This window comes from Aricia agestis, chromosome 3, assembly GCF_905147365.1.
Source record: "Aricia agestis chromosome 3, ilAriAges1.1, whole genome shotgun sequence".
NCBI lineage: Eukaryota > Metazoa > Arthropoda > Insecta > Lepidoptera > Lycaenidae > Aricia > Aricia agestis.
In genome coordinates this window covers 2307141-2333484 of record NC_056408.1, presented here as the reverse complement: position 1 = coordinate 2333484, position 26344 = coordinate 2307141, and the positions used below count along the sequence as shown (strand labels likewise).

The 26344-nt window shown below is 39.8% G+C and overlaps 1 protein-coding gene across 9 annotated transcripts; it reads right to left on the bottom strand.

Annotated features, from left to right (window-relative positions):
• Nucleotides 1-1147: 1147 nt before the first annotated feature.
• On the bottom strand, nt 1148-25469 carry LOC121725382 (heterogeneous nuclear ribonucleoprotein R-like). Of its 9 annotated transcripts, XM_042112284.1 has the most exons (16): nt 25141-25469; nt 24537-24729; nt 24150-24261; nt 22329-22522; nt 19283-19407; nt 18820-19061; nt 16328-16463; nt 15425-15558; nt 14989-15060; nt 14533-14682; nt 8931-9076; nt 7212-7306; nt 5508-5650; nt 4985-5041; nt 3841-3985; nt 1148-1270 (listed from the first exon to the last, which is right to left on the bottom strand). In XM_042112284.1, exons 3-16 carry the CDS (start codon nt 24258-24260, stop codon nt 1173-1175), a joined length of 1848 nt encoding a protein of 615 aa, XP_041968218.1. In that variant the 5' UTR covers nt 24261; nt 24537-24729; nt 25141-25469; the 3' UTR covers nt 1148-1172. The 9 variants fall into 9 exon arrangements, with proteins under 9 accessions (XP_041968218.1, XP_041968219.1, XP_041968220.1 ...); XM_042112285.1 differs by lacking the exon at nt 24537-24729; XM_042112286.1 differs by lacking the exons at nt 24537-24729; nt 25141-25469 and adding an exon at nt 24348-24458.
• Nucleotides 25470-26344: the final 875 nt, after the last annotated feature.

Genomic DNA, 26344 nt, shown 5'->3' with positions numbered 1-26344 from the left:
CTAACATTCTCGTACTTATCTATCAGTATTACCCTACATAAGCCACTTCGTCACTAGAATGACTTACAACTAGCACTTACAAAGACTCGTATACTGGCTCAGGGTCTCGGGTCGCTAGGATTAGAACTGCAAAAATTGTGCATCATAATAGACGAGTGAAGCGAACGGACCTATCTAGTTAGAAACGAAACTAAAACTCTTAAAATAAAGGACGAGGAGGTCCACCGAAGGAAAACAAAGGTGTAATAAGGCAAACACAGTTTTGCAAATTTATTCCACATTAAACTGATACAAGATTGATACAAGTCAGAAACTCTAACAGTACGGACATGCTATGCGGTCGAAATACAAAAAGAATATACTTCCGTAGTACAGCGATAATGATAAACATGGCTGAAATCCTGAACTTTACAATACTACCTCACACTAATGTATTTTAAGGGATACGAGTAACATAAAGCAAAAAAACTAAAGCAGGAACACAGTCGGGAAATGTTATCGATTACAGATACAGGGGTGGTTTATTTTAGCCGTAATTTCTAGCCGTCGACTTCATTCCGCATAAATTCATTCTCGTCGCGTCGACACTAACTCGTAAGGATGTCAAAAGACAAAAACAACAGTCAAACTCCCTTATAATAATAATTACTGCTAAAATACACATCACATCGCAAAATGCGTTCGCAGGAATAAAATATATCGAATAACATGTATTAAAAAAAACAGTCGTCGGGTCCGCGACCCGCGCGCGGCGCAAACAGGCAACCGCGGCCGCGCGCTTCACAAAAATAATAAAGTATAATATATTAAACATATACGGCTAATACGACAGTGAAAAACATAAGCATAACGGGAAACTTACATTCGAAACATTTCATAACGTCCTACTTTAAGATTTTTACGGAATCGTTGCGATACAAAATTGAAAACGTGAAAATCAAATAAAAAACACATATATAGAAAAAATCGTGGCGGTCCTCCCGCGGCGGGGCGGGCGGGCCGGGCGGAGCGGGCGCTCGGCCGCTCGCGAGGGGCTCCCCTGCGCAGCTTGTCGTTCTCCGGGACAGGGGCTCGCGGGCGGCGGCGCGGCGCGGGGGGCGCGGGGCGGCGCAGGCGGCGCGGGGCGGGGCGGGCGGCGGCGCGCGCGGCTAGCTGGGCGGCGACGCGCCTGGCTAGCTGGCCGGCGAGCCCGCCCACGCGCCCGCCGCGCCCACGCGCCGCTTCGTTTCCGTGCCCACGTGCTGGTGACCCCCGTCGTGTTTACGTTTACCTGCAACATCGACATCCCTTAGTCCGAGCTAGGTACGGCATCGACAGTGGGAGCCGCTACTTCACACTACATTAATTAATTATTCTAAGAGCGACAGACGACAGTTTCAGTCGTCGTTACGACAAATCTTAGGCCGGCCTTATGGTCGCATTTTGCAGTCGGTTTCGACTGCAAGATGCGGTCACCGCACGGCGATCTGCAGTTTCCATACTAAATTCATATCCGCAATACACGGACCGCTCGAGCGGTTCTTGAGCGGTCCGTGCAAATTTCAACGCGACCGCTCTAGAGCAGTCGCTCCCGCCTGCAACTTGCGAGTTGCGGTCCGTTTATAGCCAGTCTTATGGTCCAAGCCACGAGGCCAGTCAGCGACAATAGCAATTTTGACTTTATATGAAGTTTCATGACTCGCCTGGTGGTCTAAGTTTAAATAATAGGTTGGGGAAAAAGTCTTTTCGCATTATAGTATGTATGAACTTGTCATAAAATCTCTTGGGCTATATATAGTCTATACCAATTGTATCTGGCTGATTTTGGTATCATTAAAAGGTTTTCATTTTACAGAAGACAATTCCAAATTCAAATTAGGTAAATGTGCGATTTTCATTTGTTTTTCTTATTGTTAAAATAAGTGATTTTAATGAAGAAATTCGATACATTTTAAAATTGTATAACAAATAAGATAAAAATGCAACACAAGCCGTGAAAAAAAAATTGTGATGTTTATGGACCTAATGCAGTATCTGTGAGAGTAGCGCAAATTTGGTTTAAGCGTTTTCAATCCGGAAATTTTGATATTAAAGATGAACGTCGCTCTGGTCACCCTATTACGGACAAAACTGATGCCATTTTTGAAAAAGTGGAGCAAGATCGACATATTAGTAGTTACGATGTAGCTGAAGAACTAGGGATTGACCACAAAACGGTTTTGGCGCATTTGAAAAAAGGTTGGGTACACAAAAACGCTCGATATTTGGGTGCCTCATGAGCTCACTGAAAGAAACCCAATGAACCGTGTACTCATTTGTGATTCTTTATTACGACGTAATGAAACCGAACCATTTTTGAAGAAGCTGATAACTGGTGATGAAAAGTGGATCACGTACGACAAGAACGTGCGAAAAAGATCGTGGTCAAAGGCCGTTCAGACTTCACAGACTGTGGCGAAACCCGGGTTAACTCGCAACAAGGTGATGCTGTGTGTTTGGTGGGATTGGAAGGGCATTATTCATTATGAGCTGTTACCGCCGGGCAGGACCATCGATTCTGAACTGTACTGCGAACAACTGATGAGATTAAAGCAAGAAGTTGAGAGAAAGTGGCCGGAATTAATCAAACAGAAGGGATGTGGTTTTTCACCATGATTACGCTAGACCTCACACATCTTTACCCAGTCAGCAAAAATTACGGGAGTTTGGCTGGGAGGTGTTAATGCATCCGCCGTATAGTCCTGACCTTGCACCCTCAGATTTCCACCTGTTTCGGTCGCTGCAGAATTCCTTAGGCAGTGTCAGGTTGACATCACAAGAGGACTGCCAAAACCACTTGTCGCAGTGTTTTCATCAGAAGCCCCAAAATTTTTATAGCAATACAATGGGACCATGTCCCTACCAACAAGATGGCAAAAAGTTATCGAACAAAATGGCACGAATATACTTTAGTCAATTGTAAAAAAACTTTATAAAAAACCTTTTGAATTTTTATATAAAACGCGAAAAAACTTTTTCCCGAACCTAATATCATAGAAACCCGATTTTTAACTAATATCAGCTATGTGACAATCTAAGTTACGTTCTATTTCTAGTGCTTAGCTAGTGCTCGTAGGAAATATTGAGTTTTATTTTTTCTAAATAGCATAATATATATTTAGTACATAATATCATAATTTATAATAATTCAAGTGGAAGCTCAAAGCTACTATAAGTTGGCCTGCCACCAACCTATAAGTACAAGAAACGAACACCCTGGTCGCTATAAGTTGGTGCCAGACTATTATGGGATACAGGATGGATGGACGTGTGGATGGTTGAATAGATGGATAGTGGATAAGGATAGGATAATTACCAATGAAGAAATATTATCCGGGATTAGGCGCAAGCCATTAAATATGCTGAAATAAAAGTTAAAACGTTTGTAATCGAACCAGGGTCCAAAAAGAAATATCGATATGTTCAATTTCAATGTCGGGAAGGTAACGAATCCCAAAGTGATTGAAGTTTACTTAAAAATAGAAATTTACTTAGCCTCCAAACTTTTGGTAAACACAACAGCGTATTATGGTATTAATTAGGCACCCAAATATTAGAATATTTAATTTAATAAGGTTAGGAATCTAAGATTTTGGAGAAGGAGTTGTGTAGGAAAAAGTCTAATGGTTATTAGCATCCAGTGCACTGTAGGCGAACATACGTATTCAGTACATATACGCTTATGCGTTCACGATATGCGTATACGTTCGCAAATGAATTCGTATACGTACGCACGCACTCGCGTACGTATATGCGATTGCGTGTATGACTTCAACTAGAAAAGTCTCCAAACATACAGCGAAGACGTGTGCGTGTACTCACCTGGTAAACTTGGTTTGACGCGTTGGCTGCCACGCATGGCGCTGGGCGTGCGGCGGCCACGAGCGGCGCGTCGCGCACCACCACGGGCCCCAGCCGCGGCCCCGCGCCGCGCCCAGCGCGCGCCCGTCCCACATGACCCACCCGCCTGCACACGCCGGGTTAGGTTAGACGACGCCGCCCGCAACCCCCGCGCTTCTGCTCGAGTTCGCACGTCGATATATGGGGTAACTATCACCCCATACGCAATAACCTGCTAGCACAGTTGAGCTCTTACGCGTAATAAGTTTTCAAGTCTGTGTTATCGACATTCATCTGACGAGGTGCCGCCATCTGGCGGTGGAAAGGTATCGAAAAAGTTTCCGATCACTTTTCTGTCGCCAGGCGGCGCTTCTTGTGTGCTCAGCTATCACACAAAGACAAAAACTATGTGCTAGTTTCTATAGAAATGTGGTGGATGACACCCTTAGTTTCCACGTCAGTTTCGAACTTCGGCGAGAGAAATATTCATCATCGGCCCATCGACGTGCGAACCGAACAGTAGCGCAGGTGATCTCGGCGCAAGCGCACAGCACTCGCGGTGACCAATACATACAATGGCTACTTACACCTACATAGTACAAACTCTAACCTACGGTCACCGCAAGGGCTGCAGTTTAACAGCAACTTACTTTGGACTACATTATTTAAATATTCAGATTTACATATCCAAAGAAAATACTAGTAATTTATTATAAGCTGTTTATGGTAAAGTTTTATTTGAACGTCGTTTTGATACTGGTGGCTGGCAGCTAAACGGGCCACGTATATCAAACGAGGAAACCTTCGGAATATAATGCGCACACGAAGCCTTAGAATAGCAAGAATATACTGGAGTACAAAGCTTCTAGATCGGCCGGCGTGCACAACATTGTAGTCCGTAGTCTCCTTCTCACAATAAGTTACATGCTGCGTCATTTCAGCCTCAGCTCTCTCGTGTAACGAGATAGAGATATGCTAAAGGAACTTGCTAAACATCAACAAAGAAACAGTCAGGTACCTACATCTACACAACCGTACATCTACACAGTAATACACAGCTACATCCGGCTACGCGCCGCTAGACGAGAGACAAGTAGACAACACATACGCAGTGAGGGCGCGGTACCTGAATGCCTCCCGTTACACCGAAGTAGGGCGAGTCGCCCGCCTCGCCCGCCTCGTCCTGGGTGAGGCATTAACCGAGCGGTCAGTGAGTCTCCTCGACATATGTCTACCTCGTGACGACGGATGCGGTGGAGCGGTCGAGTTCAACGTCTACGGGATGCGGGACGATGCGAGCGGGGTGATGTTAGTGAGCGAAGCGAAGCACGACAATGGGATGGCGAGCGAAGCTAACGTGGTGCGGGAGAGGTGAGGCGGGCGGGTTCGACGGCTGCAGACCTGAGGGTGGCCCGCCCGGCCCCACGCCGGCCCCACGCCCGCCGCCGCCCGACAACCACCGTCAGGCCTACACACTACCGTCTCTACCGAGTCACCGACTCCATTCTGGGACGGGACCAACAAAAAATAAAACAAAAGTAGGGGGAGAGATGAAAAATTTGGCAACTCAAAATCGAAAGGTAAAAATGAGTACAGCGTCTAGTGACTAGTAATATAATATGAGATTAGTTAGTGTGTATGGGACCCACCGGTTGCGCTCTGTTGGGAGTCTGGCGGACGGCGGACGGTTGCGGTGGTCCCGCGTAATCAAAATAGAACTCATCGTACCGGTAAAATGGCTCATTGTAGCCACCTCGGTAATCCCCGTACCCGTAATAGTCGTAATCATAATCTATAAACACACAACACAGGCCTTTTAGAGGCTAAGCTAATCTAACGCTAACTTACAAGCTACCGGGGCGTCAAACGCCGGGCTGGCGGCGCACACGCATGCTCGGGGCGACACACCGACACACACATCGGCCCCAACACAGTGCCCCCTTTCCCCGGCCCCTGAACACACCCCTCCCCCCTGTACATACCCCAGCCCCCCGAACACACCCCACACCCCCTACGCGCCCGGGCGACGCCGACTGCACGGTGATGGCGATGGTAAGCATGCACTGTGGGTCTGTTACGTTGTTAATACACTGACACATCGGGGCGCCTCGCGGGTCACCTCTGAACGCGTCGACCGAAACCATGCAGACCTACTCCTAGCTCTTTATCGTCTAGCTTAGAAATTAGCGTTATGAATCACGTGATGGCAGCAATGATATACTAACGGTTTTAGTATGTTAGTGTATTATTGCGGCCGTGTGTTAGTAGGGGATCGGTAGCGGTTGCGTGTGCGAATGGAGACCACACCGTGTACGCTGATCGTGTCGGACTGTGTCTGTATTGTGCCTCGGTACACTTACTCGTCTAACAGTGGATACACACTCAAACATTAATTTCAATTTGTGATATATAATTATTAAATTATTTATAACTTGGAGAGACAATAATTAATGAAATAAGACATTGATATAATATTTAATGTTTGTAAAAGCTTTTGTGTTTTCGTTTCAATTTTAATACTGTATACTTATTGTAACTATTTTTTTAATAAAAAGTGTGCCTAACAGACCAAGACCAATAATTGTAAAACAAAAAAATATATAGTAGTATGAAACCCATTAGAAAAGGAGGAGAATTTTTGTTTTCAATCATTATGAATAATTTCATCTAAAAATGTGATTGCTGCAATTTGTTTCAATTAAAAAGTTGATTTAGGTATTCAATTCTAATTACATTTCTGTCACAGAAATTCTCATTATATATAAATATAAATGTAAATCTATACTTACTTATAAAATAACATGTCCTGACTGACTGACTAATTCATCATCGCTGAGCAAAAACTATTAAAGTTACAGCCACAAAATTTGGTGACTAGGGTTGTTTTATTAAGTAGACAAAGGAAGGAATTTCAGAAATTAAAACCCCAAAGGGGGTAAAATTTTGTTGAGGTTATGTGAAAAAAGTGTGAATACAAAAGTTTTAGATCTTTCTACTTATTACCTACAACTTTGCCATTTAATTTTTTTCCATAGGACTTTTTGTTTTGGCGGAAATCGAGATAAACCGTCTTTTACCCTTAAAAAGTGTGAGTGGCCCCCACATCCTTCCCGACCTCAGATCACCCGTAAATTATTTTTCCCTTAATTTTTATAATATTCTCCTCCTTTTCTAATGGGTTTCATCCCACTATTTTTTTTTCACTTTTTATTATTTTTGAAGGTATCTGCACTGGTCTATAATAATTATTGATGAGTACAATCATTTTAATTCCAACTCATGTTAACTTTGAATCGTATCGTGTTGTGTGCGTGTGCGTGTACGTGTGCGTGTGCGTGCGCGTGCGTACTGACCGTAGTCGCCGCGGGCCTGCGGCGGGCGCGGCTGCGGCTGCGGCGTGCGGCCCCGCAGCGCGCCGTGCACCGGCGAGCAGCTGCACCAATCAAATCTGATTACACAGCGACACGTTAGGGCCCTATACACTGGCGATTGTACAGCGTACGCGAGCGATGAACGATACTATTTTAAGTATCTCTTATTAGTCTTCATCTTAGAAGTTTTATTAACAGAATTGACTATGCTTACGTTACTGTTGTCGCTGACAGCCATACCTCCATCATTTTATTAAACCTGCCTCAGCATGACAATGAAAATGACGATGGTTTGGCTGTCGCTAGTGCTTGGGCTATAATATATTCCATAATCTTTATAATCAAAGTTTTTTCTCCTATATCGCTTATTGGTCGCATACGCTGAACAACGCTAGTGTGAAAGGGCCCTGACTCAATGCTCACTGCTCCCCTACTGGATCTCAATAACACGAGGTTTGACCCTTCAAATTAACTTTATCTGTGACCTTGAACGAAGGGGTTGTACGATATTTAAAAAAAAGTTAAAGAAACAGTTAACTGTTACCACTGAGTTTAAATTAACATCAAAATATTTTTACTAGTAAAAAAAACTTTGAACAAAACCGATGTGATATTATGAGATAAGAGTCTATAATAAAATTATATGGCACTAATATTTTATTGTGGCATTCTAATTAGACGTAATCTAATAAGAATTGTTGCACTATAATGTTCAATCAACCACTTTATCGGATACTAAATGAAAAGCATTATTGCAAGGTTCATTTTCAGACACTGACGTCCGTATCATCTTTTCGTTGATATCATCATCATTTTAGAGGATTGAGGTTAAGTCGAGTGGAGAAAATCTCGAGAAAACGACTAATGATATGGATGTTAGTCACTGAAAATGTAGTTGTACCATCGAGGAAATTGATTCCTAGGCAGTTGACGGACCTATGCTAGCTTATGTCAATTCAATGTTAGCTGTGATCGGTCGGATGGGTTTAACTTAACACGACCAAACTACGTAGGTCCTCCATCTGCCTAGGAATCAACTTCTCTGGTACTCATTGAACTATTATTACTACGTATAGAAATGACACAGCGAACTTGTTTTTTGCGCTGTGCGTTGAAGCTGGCTGGCATCAACTCAAAATGTCACTTCATGTAAAAGTGTCGCCTCCGTCACGGTGATGTGTGTTGGGGCATAGATTTTGTTCGCGCCGTCTTTTCTATACGTAGTATCAATAGTTCAATGATAGTACTATACAGTGCTCCCAAAGTGATAATGCGCATAGAAATTTTCGTAATTTTTCGGCAACGGTCGTATTTCCCGAGCGAGGGAAGACGTCGCTGCAAGCGCTGTTTTTAAACTTAACTTTAAGAAAAACGCCGCTATGCAGCGACGTAGAGGCGCCAGACATTGCTTAGACGTTACCATGGTAACATCACTGGCCACGTCGCGATGGTTTCCCGGTGAGTTATAGCACTTATTGACAGACCGCGACAGCGGACAGCCACCGGCTATATGATATATTTACTTCTGATGCCTTTGAACAAGGTGCAAAATGCAAGTGCATTGTTTGGGTCTCTTATACGTTTCATAGATTCGGGTGTTTTCGTGATAACAACAATTACAATTAGCGAACTTTTGCATGCGCATTATTAATTTGGGAGTAGGTACCGTACAAATTGTGTATCTACAGGGTGTGCGCTTACCCGGCCCGGCCGTATATCATCTGCGTCATGCGGCGCTCGCGCGCGCGCAGTATCTCTTCCTTCTTCTTCTTGTCCGACGGCGGCTTGGCGAGCGACACCTCCAGCCGCGATCCGCCCAGCTCCTTGCCGTCCAGCTCGTGCATCGCCTGGACAAACATACCAATACAACCATTTGAAAAAAAAAACGTGGAATATTAAAAACCGTACAAAAAGTTGGATGGCTTTAAACTTTAAACTCCTATGTGACGCAATTGGATATAAACAATTACATAAAATGAAGTAAAGTAGTAAAAATTTAAGTTAAGGGAAAAATACGTTATAACGTCTGATAAACATTTTTAGGGTTCAAGACCAAAGCAGTCATAGGTGTAAGCTGGTTACAACTTACATCTTTAATCATGATAAATAATTACTTCAAAGCAACCTTTTACAGCCTAAAGTAAAATACAACTCCTTAATAATTAATTTCAATTAACAACAAACTAAAGAAAATTATCCCTAAATACTTTATATGGATACAGTCTCAAGTAAACGACACAAAATATCATCTACAAACTATGCAAGTAAGCACATTTCTCCCCCTCCCACTCAATCGACCAATCAGAGCGCTGCATACAAGTGCATCACTATGCACACGCCCCAGCGCGCACGCGCCGCTCGGCCGCGCCAATAGCACAGGAAGTATAACGGACGAAGACGGTACGCGGAAATCATTGGCTGTTGTAGGGCCGACGACCGTCAATGGTAAATGGTAATATAACATTCTCTAGCACTGATAGGCGCGTGGTACTATCAATATATTTTAAAGGGCTTGGTATGACAGTTAAATAGGAATCACGGGTGCAATCAGAATGGTCTTGATAAATAAAGCCGCTTATCTAATATATAAAATTCTCGTGTCACGGTGTGCGTGGTTGAACTCCTCTGAAGCTGCTCGACCGATTTTCGTCAATATTAGCTAGCATATCGGCTAGGGAGGAGAATCGGAAAACATAAACTTTTTATATTGATACCTAAGTGCATTTGTTGAATAAATAATAAAATAAAAATAAAAATTGTTTTATTTCTGAATAAATTTGAATCAAATATTTTCAGAATGTTGAACTATATGTTGCCTACCACCGGTTCGGGAACTAACCCGGCGAGAAGAACCGGCGTAAGAAACTCGCACGGGGCCACTTTTTAGTAAAAAAGTGAAAAATTTGTCTTTTAAAAAAATAAAATTTACAATGTAAATAACTTAATCTATACAATATGAATACACAATTGTAAGTCACATATAATAAATGTAGAAGCAGCCTTGCAAGCAGCCATCCTACTCCCAAGATGTGCTATCGTTTAGGAAATCGTTGACCGTATAGTAGGCTTTGGCACACAAACGTTCTTTAATTACTTTTTTAAATTTATTAATTGATAGATTTTGAACGTTTTCCGGGATTTTATTGTAAAGGCGTACACATTAACCTTTAAAAGATTTACTTATTTTGCTAAGTCTGATCACTGGTATTTCCAGCTTGTGCCTATTTCTAGTGTTTCTACCGTGACTATCACTTTTAGTTTTAAATTTAGTTAAATTCTTTCTAACATACAATACATTATCCAAAATGTATTGAGAAGCAACAGTTAGAATACCAATTTCTTTAAACTTTTCTCTCAGAGATTCAAAAGCTGAAATTTTATAAATTGAGCGTATAGCTCGCTTCTGCAGTACAAAAATTGTATTGATGTCGGCAGCGTTTCCCCATAAAAGGATACCATAAGACATTCTACTGTGAAAATAACTAAAATAAACTAGTCTTGCCGTGTCTTCATCAGAAATTTCCCTAATTTTTCTGACTGAATATGCTGCAGAACTGAGCTTACCTGCAAGATTAGCAATATGAGGACCCCACTGTAATTTACTATCTAATGTAATGCCTAAGAATATAGTGGAGTCCACCAAATTCATTTTCTCATCATTTAATAGTAAATTGGTTTGAACTTGCCTAACATTGGGCAAAGTAAATTTTAAACATTTGGTTTTCTTAGAGTTTAAAAGTAAGTTATTAACATTAAACCAATGTACTATTTTTGAGAGAGCACTATTTACCTCGTCGTAATTTGACTGCCGTCGCTTCACTTTAAAAATAAGTGAAGTGTCATCAGCAAAAAGTACTATCTCATTATCCTTAACTAGATAAGGTAAGTCATTAATGTAGATGAGAAAAAGAAATGGTCCTAAAATGGATCCCTGTGATACATCTAATTCTATTTTGGTCCCATTGGATCTTTTACTATTAACTTCAACCCTTTGAGTCCTATTTTTGAGGTAAGAAGTCAAAAGGCTGAGAGCAGAGTCTTTAATTCCGTAGTGGCGCAATTTCCTGATCAATGTAGCATGCTCAACACAATCGAAGGCTTTGGAGAGATCGCAAAACACACCTAAGGCATCCTGCGACTCTTCCCAAGCCTCAAAAATACTGCAAAGAAGTCCTATACCAGCATCCGTTGAGGATCGACCCTTAGTAAAACCGTATTGGTTATTGTGTAATAAATTATTTAAATTAAAATGTAACAGTAATTGCTGTAAAATTATTTTTTCAAATATTTTACTAAGAGTCGGTAAAATCGAGATAGGCCGGTAATTAGTCGGATCTGATTTAATTCCCGCTTTAAATAAAGGTACGACCTTACTGTGCTTTATTAAGTCAGGAAAAACACCACTCTTAATGCAATCATTGAAAATTATTGCCAGATGAGAAGCTATGATGTCAATTATCGATTTAATAATTTTTGTAGACATACCCCAGAGATCAGTAGTATTTTAATATTCAACAATTTAAAGGTATCAATAATCTCTAGGGTTATAATAAATAAATAGGGATAGTAAATTATTACAACTCGAGACTGACGGCGACCATTGTTTGTGCGAAAGTTCTATATACTAAATTTTATGAAAATCGTTGGAGCCGATTCCGAGATTCCAATTATATTATATATACAAGAAGCTCGTTTAAAGATATAAGATATTACAAATTTAGGCACACATCTCACATTAATACCATGCGAATATTGGATTGAAATGTAAATAAAGTCTGCAATGTGAGAACAACATAGAATTACCTGTTGGGCAATTCCATATGTGACTGACTCTACATTTGATAAGACTTGCGTTTTATTTTGTCATATATTATGGTTACTATCATGTTGTTAGTATCAATTTTAAGATGGCTTTGTAGCAGATAAAACAAGTTAACTTATGTAGAAAAATGGTATACACTGTTGTTTTCAAATAGCATTTATTTAGTCAAACATAAACGTGACCGACACTACATGCAAAAGGAAGTCGATTCCGAGAGTGTTTGTGTTACCAATAATCTTCCTCTCTGTGTGCTAAATAACTCTACTTTGTATTTTTATCGAAAGTGCATGAAACAAACTATTATAAAATGGTTACCTATAACCTGTAAGTTATTTAAAAAAACTATTTATTAGCAAAATAAATTGTGACCGACACTACAGCCCAAAACGTGACCGACACTACACTCACTTTGTGTAGGTAAAAGTCAGTAGTTTTACGTTCAACTTAAAAATGTATGTATCTCAGCACGTACAGTACGAACTCTAAAAGTATATAAAAGCTAATCAGTAATTAGTTAATTCATTAAAATGCTTTTTTTTGAACTTAAACGTCACAAAAACGAAATCACTAATAAATAATTAGTCAAAAAATAACTCAACACGAAATCTTCTCAAAAACTATTAACATAATAACCTAAAAGGCAACGATAGGCAGACTTTCGTCATTTTTTTAAGCTAAAAATTTTCCATTATATGAGCCCTATAGAGGTAAGAACGACCAGACACTATGGAGTTTCGGTCGCTATTACTTTAGAAGGTTTCCAGTTCTGCAGGTCTATCTTACGTTCAATAAAGTTTAAAAATCAATAATTTTATCTTATTTTCTTGCGATATCGGTAATAATCTCTTATCCTACTGCCAGATTTTTGTGACAATTGCTTCCCATTTCCAGACATCGCAAAATTTTGGATTTTATTTGACTTTGAGGTGGTCTGGCAGGTTCTTAAAATAATAATTTAGCTTTCTGCTTCTCTCTCAGCTTTCTGTAGCTGTTTTCACTATCTATCAGCAAAAATAACAAACAAAACGCTACTTTTGGGCATGATCGACTCTATAATGTGACCGACACTACAAAAATATTTTGTAGAGTTTAGGTGTTACAAAAAAAGATGACAAATTTTTAATGCCGGTATCATTTGAGTAACGCCGTCACGTAGGAAAGTTTCAAATTTTGTTGATGTAAAAGTAATTTTACTGTAGTTATAGACAAAAGTAATGATGTGACCGACACTACAACTCGACACTGTGATCTTACAAGCCTATTATATCTTTATAAAACTGAATTTTCTCGAATCTCAAAAGCTATATCGGTATATAGTTGTTTGAACAATCAGTGTGTAACAAAATATGACAAGAATTTAAAATACATAACGTGAAAACTAAGTCAGAACATCATCACACAAAACCACACTCAGCCGATCTCACGACATCATCTCATAAATGGCAGTTTTGCTAGAAAAGTAATGCTTATAAATTGTTGCTTCTATAAAATCTTAATAGTACCATAATGTTGTGACTATAATTAAGTATTTTTAATACCAAAATCAGGTATTTATTTTTTTAGTTTATGGTAGACTTTTACATGGAACTGCCCTGTTCCTTTTAAACATGTAAGGAACAGGTAACGGTAAACTGACAGGTGTAGGTCACAGTTATTCGTAAGACGTATAAGAAATATAACTTTAAAGAAATGACTTCATCACTTCCAGTTTATTAAAAATATTATACGTGGGAGAGCCATGCTTCGGCACGAATGGGCCGGCTCGACCGGAGAAATACCACGTTCTCACAGAAAACCGACGTGAAACAGCGCTTGCGCTGTGTTTCGCCGAGTGAGTGAGTTTACCGGAGGCCCAATCCCCTACCCTACCCTTTTCCCTTCCCTACCTTCCCCTATTTCCTTCCCTACCCTCCCCTATTACCCTATTCCCTTTTAAAAGGCCGGCAACGCACCTGCAGCTCTTCTGATGCTGCGAGTGTCCATGGGCGACGGAAGTTGCTTTCCATCAGGTGACCCGTTTGCTCGTTTGCCCCTTTATTTCATTAAAAAAAAAAAAATAGGAATAGGAGTCATCCACTTATCACGGATGGCTTCTAATCTTGATTTTTTGGACTTGGCCTAAACTCAAAATATTTTTTGATGACCTCTGTGGCTAAGTGGATAAGCGCGTTGGTAGCTCATGCCGCGGCTCCCGCCGACAGAACAAAAAGTTTTCAAAAATTCTGGGTCATGGATGTATTAAAAATATTATATTGAGTATTATATAATAAAAATCTTAAATAAATGTACAGTATAAATAAAAGTATTAAACATAATATATCTTTTGTTGGTTTCGTTGACTGGTACCTACCCGTATAACACAAGTCCTTTAGGTAGGGTAGGTACTTAGCACAGGGCCAGACTGACGTGGTGTGAAGCATTCATAGATATTATTTTTCCCCTCACAAAATATTGAGGAAATATTATAATTATAAACGTTACCTTAACAGCACAGTCCCGGTCGTCGAAATGTACAAACGCGTAGTCCTTGATCTTTTTAACTCGCTCCACGTGGCCGAACTGCTCGAACTCCGCCTTCAGCGCCTCCTCCGATATGTCTTGCGTTAGGTTCCGCACGTAAAGGACTTTCACCTGTACAAATCATGCCAGTACCTATTAGATCATTTATATTTTTAATAATTATCTTCGTCGAATTCAAGTTAAGACATCAATAGTTTACTTAGTTAAATTTCTAACCGACTTTAAAAAAAAGAAGGAGATTCGGCTGTTGATATATTTAGCTTCATGAGCCTAGGTACACAATGTTTTCTACCCTTTCCATCAAGCGTATTTTAAAACGAATGAGACAAGGACAATACATTAAAAGGTTGTTACGGGAATCTAGTGCGGAATAATACATTATTTTGTCTCTTTATGTACTAGCGTGTGATTACTCACTTTGCTCATGGTCTGTTCGTCAGGTTCTTCTTGAGGGTCGGCCCAGTCCACTATTATATCACAGCCCCACACCTGAAATTAACAATATTTATTATCATTATTTGATTTTATTTATTTATGTATTTTAAGACCAGTTGACGGCTAATACAGGATATTTATAAAATTTGCTAAGTACCTAATAAGTATACATAACAAAAACATATTTTGTATAGCTAACATTATAGCCTCAAGTGAGTTAATTGCTTTGTAAATAAGTCACTTTGAAATTAGAAGCTTTTTTCCCAATACAAGATTTTTTGTAACATTTTTACTTTGTTAAAATAAAGGTTTATCTAACTACTTCTACTACTAGACAACTTAGTACTAGTATACAGATACTAATTAAATTTTGTATTAAACTAATATTTATTTTAATACAAAATTTAATTAAACTAACCTTTATCCTGCCGGTTCCGAGTCTGCGCTTGGCCAACGACGCGGCTTTGTGGGATTCGTATTCCAAAAAACAAAACCCTCTATTTTTCTTCTTGTCATCGGGCGAACTATATATTATAACCTCGACGAGTCCGGCTGCAAACATAACACAAGGAGTAGAGCGCCTCGCAACCGCCACGCGCATCAAATACAAAGCTCCCACCGACCCCACGCTTATATTCCAACGCTACACATATGAAGCAAATCAAACGATATTCCAGGAGAACATATACGGTATCGAGAGTCTAGAGAACAACAGCAAGATTCTCCAGTCATTACCAGTGAGCATTCTCTAGGCGGAGGCCAATCGTCAGGTTAACACTACCGGCGGCGCGGCGCGGGACGGCCGCCGCCGACGTCACGTCACGTGACGTGCCGGGCCGCTCGCCCGCGCGGGGCCGGCCGGCGGTCCTGCGCCGCGCCGCCGACTGAATAGCATTTATTATGAATTCGACAAGGACTTACGTGCGTGCCTAGAAAGCTCCTCAAACAAATCGTCCCGATCTCGATTCTTTGGGATATTTCCCACGAATAAACGGTGATTGTTAAAGGAAACCGTAACGCCAATCTTTTTCCCCTTTCGAATTTCATAATCATTCAGCTGCAAGAACAATTCGAGGGAGAATAGCCAGTGGCCTGGGCCGGGTCGCCGCGGCGGCCGCGCCCGGGCCCGATGACTGGAGAGGGGGGCGGGGCGGGGCGGGAGCGGCGGGCGGGGGTGCGGGTGCGGGCGGGGGGCGGTAGCGGGGGGGGGAGGGGCGGGACAAGCAGGACGCAAGCGGGTCACCCTCAGCGGTCCACACCAAGCCCCACGCACTCAACCCAACAACTAATCAACTCCTTAATTCATTCGTTTGAACTTTACCTGTTAATTTACCAAACTCTTCCAGTATCTCCTCTTTGCCTTTAGACTTGGGAATGTTGCCGACGAAAAGTCGCAGATTCGGTACGCTAATCTTAATTCTCAGAGTCTTCCCAGGTTTTATTTCGTGATTATCGAGCTGTGGGAAAAATAATAAGGGAAAAATTTTGAAAAACGATCATTTGGGCCGGAGCCGTGGCGGTCGCGGATGGTCGCGAATGGACGCGTGCGCGGCGGCCGGCGTCGCGCCCGCGCCGGCCCACGCCGCGCCGGTTAGAGCCAATCGTGATGAGTTAACTGAATTTTGATGAGAAGCCGAAAGATCCGTTCTGAGCAAAGAGGAGAGCCTGAGATATATTAAACTCTCAGCTGGAGATCATTGTGAAGCCGATTGAAAGTTAACCCTGTAAGTGGACCGTTTGATGAAGTGAAAATAAAAAGAAGCGAGTATGAGTGTGGTGGTGAAAAAATAAAAAATAAAAATTAAAGCAACATAAAATTGAACGAGGTGCAAAAAGAACGGGATGATATCTCAGGACAAGCGAGGCTAGATTGAGATTACGGGTGTTATGTTGCACATTTACACAAATTCAGTGATTACACGGGACGGCGCGCGCTGCCATCTCGCGACAGCCGATTCGGATTTACCAGTGTGATACGGTCTAGGGTCGGTCAACCGCTCGACGGAAGCGCGCGCAGTCGAAGGGATATTAATGTCATGCTTTAATGATTTAAGCTTAATCTAGTAGATATCCCAAGTGTGACTTGTGACATTGATCAGGCAAAAATACGCGCCGTGTAAAATTACTGGTAATTTTACATGACGCCACATTTTGGAGACTTCAGGGCGCGAGACGAAATCATCAACGAAGGTGCATGTACACTGGTGTGCGCGAGTGTAGATGCGCCTCGATAACTGCAAATTAAAAGTAACATGAGCTCTACGTAGCCGAAGCGTTTGCGAAGACATGGTCAGTGAATCTTCGTGCGGCATGCAGTCCGGGGCCCCAGGGGTCAGTTTACCGATGGTGCTGCCGATTGGAGTCAACGGTAATTTGGTATAGGTCACGGCTTGCGCTAGCCGAGTGCGAGCGAACGCAGCCACGAAACCATTCCAAGACATCCGTCGGCTCGCAGTCGACAAAACCATCGCGAGACTCGTCCCAGGAGCCCGAGATAACAAAAAAACAAAACAAAAATTTCGTATTGATGATTTCACTCGATGGGAGGGTAATGTACATCGGGCCGAAGTCACCAAAGTGTGTCAGCTAATCAGCTGTTACATTTCGATATTGTTCAAGGAACTACAATTAAAACATTCGGCGAGTCACCTGGAAAGTAGATTTCAAATTAGAATTTTGTAACCAATTATATAAGTATCATTACAATCACTGAGACCAATTGAAGATTTGATACTGCGATAACAGTGTGCTATATGCATATCGATAGATGTGCTGGATACATCCACTTGTAGGTAACGTCGTTGGCGGGCCGTGTTTGAATATTGCCGCCATTTTGGAGGCGACGGCAATGAGTAATGACTAATGACACGCTCGTGACTTCTGACGTCACGATAACTTTGTTTTACTTTGCAATATAACAGTGATACTGTTATTAATATGCTTTTTGAATATCAAGGAACTACTTTTCAGCCTATATATAAGTCAATAAATATTTATGTTCTTATTTAAGTCCGCGTCATAATGTTGTAAAAGAAATTATAAACAAGTTTAATCCCATTGTGATCGAAAAATTTTAATCACATATTAGATACGAAAAGCAACCTTTTATCATTAATTATATTTAATTCGAACGGCAAATCGATATTATCCGTTTCCAACGACGTTACCTATATGCAACACATTTGCTGAGACTTGTAAGAGGGTGGTAATTTAGCTGACAGAAAATTATTGACAAATGGTCGACTTAACGAAACCGATGAAGTCCGAGTTAGCAAACAGGAGCCATCGTTAATATCTTTACCACTCTCTGCACTACAACATCAATTTAACACGAACTTACTTTTCGCACATTTCATTTTGAAACTGATACCTACAACTTATGCTCGAATAGTTTATAATTATAGAAACTGAAGATACCATTAAATCATTTTCAAAACATGGCTTACGCGTAACAGGAGAATAAAATCTTAAAAGATGTGATAACGGCGAAAAATAAATTCGTTGCGTTTAAGCCTTGGTACCGACTGTCGAGCTGCAGCTGCTGTTTATTTATTGAAGGTTATTTTGAAATTAGATTGTGATTCTAAAGTATAATCAAAGTCAGTCTAATCGCAGCTACAGCTCGCTAGAGGTCTCGGCATGAGTATATATATATATAGGGAGGTCTCGTCCTGTGACGGGATCATCCCGCGAGCCGAATCGCACTCTCAATATGTTTTTACATCATAACAGCAGTTAAATTCAGCTCGTCAGGATCGGATCTCGACACGGGGCCGCTCGGGGGCGCCAGCGTCGGGACGTCGCCGTACCCACCTCCTGCACGGCGCGCTGCGTCGCCTCACGCGTGGTGAAGGTGACGAAGGCGTAGCCGCGGTTGGTGGCCGTCATGGGGTCCATCATGAGGCGCAGGTCCCAGATGGTGCCGCAGCGCTCGAACAGCGGAATGAGCTCGTCCTCGTACATGTCCTTGGGGATCTTGCCGCAGAACACCTCGCAGCCGGCGCCCGGCGTGCCGCCCTCCCAGCCGGGCGGCGGCCCGCCGTACTTGCGCTGACCTGGAAACGGTTGCGGGTGTATTAGTCTTACGTCAAAACAAGTACTGTTTAAAAAAAAACAGTCTTAAGTAGTGTCAAATATGTAGTAGTCAGGAAGCAAAATATATTTTATCAAAATTGATTTCACTTGAAACTTGTATTGTTAGGAAGCCAGAACAAAAGAACACGAAAACAGATTTATGAAATTATGATTACAAATTATTATGAATCATATTTCTCACCTGTGGTCACGTCCAGCGTGTATCCAGTTCTCGCCAAGATCTGTTTGATCTTCTCTTCGTCGGGGCCCTTCACCTGGACGGAGGGCAGCGCGGGCGCGCCCTGCACGCCAGCCCTGCTTTTCTGTCTGAAACAACGAGCCGGCCCGATCACACAATTATCTTCATCAGTTTCCGTCGATCTTCCTGCGGGGGCAATGACATGAGGGCATCCGTCATGTGACGTAGCTCCGCCTCTGTTGTTGCATTTATCGAGCTCTGCGGCGCTAATGCGGATTTTTATCTGCTAATAAAACAGGTCGATAAAACACAATGCGGTTTCGACATTCGTGCCAAAAATACGTTTCCAACTTTTAGCATTAAACTTTGAAACTACAGCCTTTAACATGATTTATTTGGATTCATTTGGCGCAAAGAACGCGATTGGTTATTTCAAGATTTAATAAGTAAACATATTGATGGTTTAAATTTGTTTAAAGAACTGTCGATGATAATTTTGGCGTACATCGTATGTTCAAAGATTTGCTTCAAAGAATTTCACATCTCATGACAAGTACCTAGTTACGTAACGCGAACACCCGCATTGTACCTCTAGGTCCTAGGAGTCTAGCTAGACCTTATATTACCACGGCCCACAGGAATAAGGACGAAACATGTCCCTAAGTCGGGGATTAAACCTACTTCTTTTATGCTATATCAGTCATCATAATATGAACCTTTAAGTACTAGATAGCCGCAAGAAGGTCCTGAGCATGCGTCACCACACGAGTACGCACTCGAAGGATAATGGCACGTTTAATGTTTTATCTAATCGGAATACTAAAAAACTGGCGGCGATCCGCACTCGCGCTAAGGTCACTTACAAATACCAGTTCTATTACACTTTGATATTTCGTCTGCAAACGGACGTCGGCAAATACTGTGAATGCACCGGTGACTCGCCGCATGCCGGCAATGTTAAATATACTACGTAGCTGACAAAGGAATGACTACAAAAACAAAATTTACATCCGACTAGATGACGCCCGCAACTCCAAAAATCGCGCGCCAATCGCCATCCAAGTGCTCCAGAAATCGTATATCGTGCGGGGTGGGAACCGTACATTTTTCCGGAATAAACAGTATCTCTTTCCCGGGACTCATACTTTATCCATACCGAATTTCAGCAAAATCGGTTCAGCGGTTTGGGCGTGAAGAGGTAGCAGACAGACACATTTTCGCATTTATAATATTGGTTTATAGTATGGATTGGCGGGGTCAATTTTATCAAGTCAAAAGTGACTTGGGAGATTTGGTACCCTACAAAACTTTTCAATTTTAAATTAGTATTCTAAAATGTTTAAGTTGGTTAAAACCAATCCGTTTAGTTCGTGTATACCTACAACATGCGTACAAAGCTAGAGTTACTAGAAATCAATTATTAATTCAGAATTCATATTTCTTATCGGAATCTAATAGGAATAGGAATTGACGACCTCTGTGGCTCAGTTGGTGGCGCGTTGGTAGCGCAAGCCGGGGGTCGCGGGTTCGAATCCCGCCGAAGGAACAAGAATTTTCAATGTTCCTTGGTCTTGGATGTGTATTAAATACATGTATGATATAAGAAAAATCTTAAATATATATATATGTAAGTAATTTTTCGTTGATATTTCAGACATATTATGCCCTCGTATTCTCTTAACTAGCTGTTATAATACACACCGAAACCACGAAACAGAGGTACGATAGATCAAAATACTTTAAATATGTAGCCCCATCCTTATTTAAAGACTTCCACAATACTCCAGATAGTACAATATATTTCTAGAAAAAAAAATATCTTTGTAGTCGGCTACATTAGGAAAAAATTGAATAAAGTAGTTAACAAACTTTCACGGGCACTAAGATTGCAATCGGAAAATGTTGCTAGAAAAATATTGGTCCTGTATAAGAAAAAAAAATGGATTTGATGGAATAAACAAACATTTTAAGAAGAAATCCTATATCCAAATAAAAATATGGCATATGATTGTGCATATTTTGTGCATGATTCGGCCTTTTTTCGTGCATATTTGCATGCATATTTCGGCATTTTGATTGTGCATAGAATCGATGCCTAATTATGGGTAGGCGATTTAAATAGTATGTAATATTTATAAGTTTGGCCAACGTAGCTCCAAAGTTACTTACTCGACATTAATTAATAGGGTCTACAACCCGGAAAATAGCCGTAATTTACGTAAACGGGTTATAACTTATACAATTTCGACTTAATATAGCCTCGTGTAACCGACGAAGTATATAGTTAAAAAAATAGCTAATCAAAATCATAGACATTCATTTCACGTTTCTCGCAACTACCGCAGACAGCCGCAGAGACGGCAGAGTACAGTCGGGTCGAGAACTGAACCCTGGCGCGCAAGTACACGCAAGTACAGTCGGGTGGAAAAGCGTACCCTGGCGCGCAAGTACACGTCAAGTACAGTTGGATGGAAAACCCCTGCGCGCAAGTCATGACGCTGACTAGATGGCAGCACAGCGCGCAATGAGGAATCATTAGGTACTTAATTTGCCGCAGTCCGCAGCGGTAAGTGTCCAATCAATTTTTCAAGATGACCCAGATGCAAATCGGTTTATTTGGATAACATCCAATAACAATTTGCTGTACCGCCTAGCGCGATCTAGCGATTCAAATTATAAACAACCTTCGTCTTTTTGTTGGCGAAATTAAATTGAACATCTCATGACGGAAACCTCAGCTAAAAATGTGGGGACGAATTCTCGTATCTAGCTTACGTATTTGGTTTTAAATTATAGCACCTACCTATCACATAATTCCAAAAGCACATTGTGTCTTCTGATAAGAATATGCTTAATATTCTTATTAGAATCATAAAATATGCCCAGAAGTCACAAGCAAATTAGGTATTTTATACAAAAATAATTTATAGGACATCACTCATGTATTATACAATGTTTGACCATAGAAAATGCAGATTAAATCCAAAATGAATGATGTCCTTTTGTCTTTACACAAAAGATGAACTGTAATAACTAAATAATAACTCACCTATAGGTCTTCATGACTCCACATAAATAAGCACTTTTATTAGATACATGCTCAAGATTTGAATCTAAAAAATGTCCAAGAACACTTAAAGCACCGTCGGATGGAAATTCTTTTAAGGCATCTAGCGCACGCTCATCCAACTCCACGTGCGCTAGCTTTCCAGTCTTATAAATATCATCTAACTTGGCTGCTACCTGAAATACAATAGGCAATATTTTACTATAGAGATAGGCCTTTTTATTTAGATTTAATTTCATCTGAATGTAAACAAACTATTAAAATTAACCAAATTATTGTCATGTGTTTATTAATTGTGTAGTAAAAAATATTAAAATTGAAAGCATAACACTCACAAAGTTTTGTTTACATTTAGATCAAAATTAATTGGAACAGAATGTAAAGGTCAATTTGAGGTTTGATTTTAAATATTTTTATGGCTAGGTATTAAATATATTGATAAATCTACAAGTAACATTATTAAAATTGTTATTCAATGTTGCCATATTCATAATTATATTATGTGTTTAAATTCTGATACTGTTCTAACATACTTTCAATTTCAACAGGAATGTTCGATGTACATATTGTAATTAATCAATCTATAAAACCTGTACACAATTTTATTACAGTATGTTGGTTATATGCCTATAAATATCTTGTTTGTAGAGTTGAAAAATCCAGAAAGTAAACCAGTGAAGGTGAACCAGTTTCACACATACTCGGTGCCCACTGCTCACAACTTACACTTATTACTTCAATTATCATGTAGGAACTATGTTTTATGTTATGATAATGTATTGCTAAATTGAACCTTACTACTTGGTGTTAATAATCATTTTAGAATACAACATTCTTATAAGAATCCTATAAGATAATTATTTTTATTAATTTTATATTTTGTTTCAAATAAATAGGTATTGTAAATTTTATACATATTTTCGTTTTGATGACCTCAATTTTGTTGAAGGTAAGATTAATTTGTGTTGAAATTTTTATATACATCTTGTGATGAGACCTACGTCAAAGCTGTGTCACTAACTCGACTCATGGAAACAAAGACAAAGGTGCTAAAAATACATCTCCGCTCTTGTGCCTTTGTACTTCCACATACATAAACATTAAAACTGCAGTGAGAATTAAGGCTGCATATCAACAAAATATAAAAACTGCATCATCTACTGCATATCAACAACTATGTTATGGCAACAGTGTTACATGTGTATGCAGATAATATAATATCTAGGGTCAGTAAAGAATAATAATGTGATAAAATTATTTAATAACAAACAGGTAGGTCACAGTGACATTTTTATCTATAGAAAGTTCTAGGATTTTTTTCAGGTAAGTATGTCCGTACCGAATATTAAATTGCTGAAAATTTCAGCCTAATTCATTTCAACCTAAGGTTTTTTGATATAACCTAACAATGAAAATTTAAAGTTCATGTAATAATTAACATGTCTTAATAATATTTAAATTTAAAAATAATTTATTATTTCATTTTAAAAGCATCATAATGATGAAAATTCTAATAAGAATATTGTTTATCTAATTGGTTTTTTTCTGTAGCAACAATAATTCATTTTAATTGTGTAATTTCAATTTTGTGCAGCAGATAAGTTTGTGAAATGTTTCTATATACTGTATTTTCATTAGTCTTGTGAAATAAAAAATTATGGGACACAGTCCAGGAGTGCCGTACAATTATACATTTTTTATACATTTTTTATTTTAAATCTATCTACATTTCTATTTATGCAGTATGTTTCTAAACTATTTAACTATAATATTTTAAAGCTAGTATTTAAAACAATAACTTACTTTAGGGTCTAATCCATATTCTATAAGTTTGCGGTAATCCGGTGTTCGGCCAACGTCTGAATCCTTGCCAGGCACATCTTCTATAGATAATTCACCATTTCCCTCTGCCATTCTGCACAATTATTATTGCATTGAGCACCACACAACACTCTCACAGTAGGACTAAATACATAATGCAAGTGACAAGTTTTAAGTTACTTTTGGATGATCTGGCCTACTCTCAGTAGAGTCCTCTTTCGCCTTGACTGTCTGATGATGTCATTCTATATCAAGTGAGCCATGAACATGAACAATGATAAAATTCGTTGATACGCTTAAGGAAATTTAACCATATGACGACTTTTTACTATTGAAACTACTCAATAAATCAAAACCAGCTATATTTACCTTGTTATAATTTTGTTAATTTAGGAAAAAGTCAACTTTTTAACGGTTTGAAAAACAAAAAACAAATGATGTTCAAACATAAGAAACTATGAACAATGAGACTGTGCACTCCTCATTCCATCCGGGAATTGTCAAAATTTAAAAAACGAATTGTTGACTTATTGCATTATTAGGAATGTGACAATATTTGAGCCTAAAACGAAAAAAAAAATATTTAAAAAAATGTGACAAATGACAATACAAGGATATGAGATCCTCCGGTCAATGACCGAAATAACACAGGAGTGAATTAGAGGTAATTTAAATATTCACATCAAACACTTCATAATAGCGTAAACACTTTTAAATCACTTTTATAATCCTTTTGTGTTGATATACAAGCACTAGTAACTTTCCGCGCATAAAACTTTAGCAAATGCAAAACTGCAATAAGTTGAGAATGCAACTGCATTGCACTCGACGAGAACCGGCCGGCGCGCGCCTCTATTTTCCAATAAGAATCCAATTAGAACAGCACTTTTATCGTAGGAAGATTAAAATCACTACGAGACACAATCACTTATTTTAAAAATTAATTCGTAGCACTGTACACCAAAATAATTACCTATAATTTTGCTAGTTGGTGGCCGAGACAGATATGGCGGCACAACGCGACGTCAACGTGACCGCCAATACGGGGTTCTCATAACGACGCGCGCGGGACATGCAACGAGGAGTGCATTCAAACTTTCAAAAACAAGTATAAAAAAATAGTTTTAATAAATCTCTCTGCTCTTCTAAATTATTGCGACCGGAGCGAATTGTATGTTATTTTTATTGCACAGAGAGTTTTTGCAATGGTTGCGAATAATTTTGAATGTGAAATAGCGCGGCGCGTCGTGCAAGGCTGCCGGCCGCGAGGTGAGACAAGCTAGCGGCAAGACGGCGACGAGCGAGAAGCCGAGAGCGAAGAGGGGAGGGTGTTGCAACCGGCGGTGCAGGCGTGCAGCAGCGACGACGCCGCAACGAGCTCGCTTGCATACTTGCATATTATACACTCACACTCGCGCAAATATTCTGACCTTCGTTTACTTATAAGTGGTAATCGATTCAATGGGAATTGGGTGTTCGATGTGAATAATTATCTAATTTAGTTATATCTACTTATCTATTTTTATGGTAAAATCTTATCACAAAAAATAATAAAACTTCTTATAAAAAAAAACAATCCATTTTTATTTAAAAATTGTTTCCACCCTTTGTTTTTATTAATATAAAATAATTAAGACGTAAAAAATCTAATGTATCGCCTACAACGTGATAATATCATATTAAGTAACATAATATAATTTATTATATTCAGTGTGGGTAGTCGGTTAAAATTTAAAAGCAAAAAAACTTATTTGAGTGACCAGTTTAAATTAATGTTCACTTAAAAAATACAGAACTAAAAGGTAACCTACTTTTAACTTTCAATAACTAATTAAACTTAACACTATAGCAACAAGTAAGTTGTTACGTCTTGTTAGGTATAATATAAATTATAAAATAAGATCTTCAAAAAGATCACACGGTTTCTAATCGACAATGTCCTATAGTAGAGCAAGGTTCATTACTCTTTGATATGGAAACGAAGGGATAAAAGAGTTAATCGCAATAACCCCTTGCTTTAGATCGCTTCACCTGCTGATTATTATTGAAGCCGTATGTATTCACGAATCACGACACATACGCAAAACTGGCCTTCATACTTCGCATGTATGTGTAAGAATCTTGGATCTGTATCCGCCGCAAAACGCATATGTGGGTAGATACTTAGATAGAGCGGC

Bases quoted from the DNA above. Each gene is read 5' to 3' on its own strand.
- LOC121725382 (XM_042112284.1), bottom strand. From the start codon at position 24,260: ATGGCAGAGGGAAATGGTGAATTATCTATAGAAGATGTGCCTGGCAAG. The intron at 19,408-22,328 runs GTGAGTTATTAT...TCGTTGTTTCAG, and splicing joins GGAGTCATGAAGACCTATAG to ACAGAAAAGCAGGGCTGGCG. The intron at 3,986-4,984 runs GTACCGCGCCCT...CGGCGTGTGCAG, and splicing joins GTGTAACGGGAGGCATTCAG to GCGGGTGGGTCATGTGGGAC.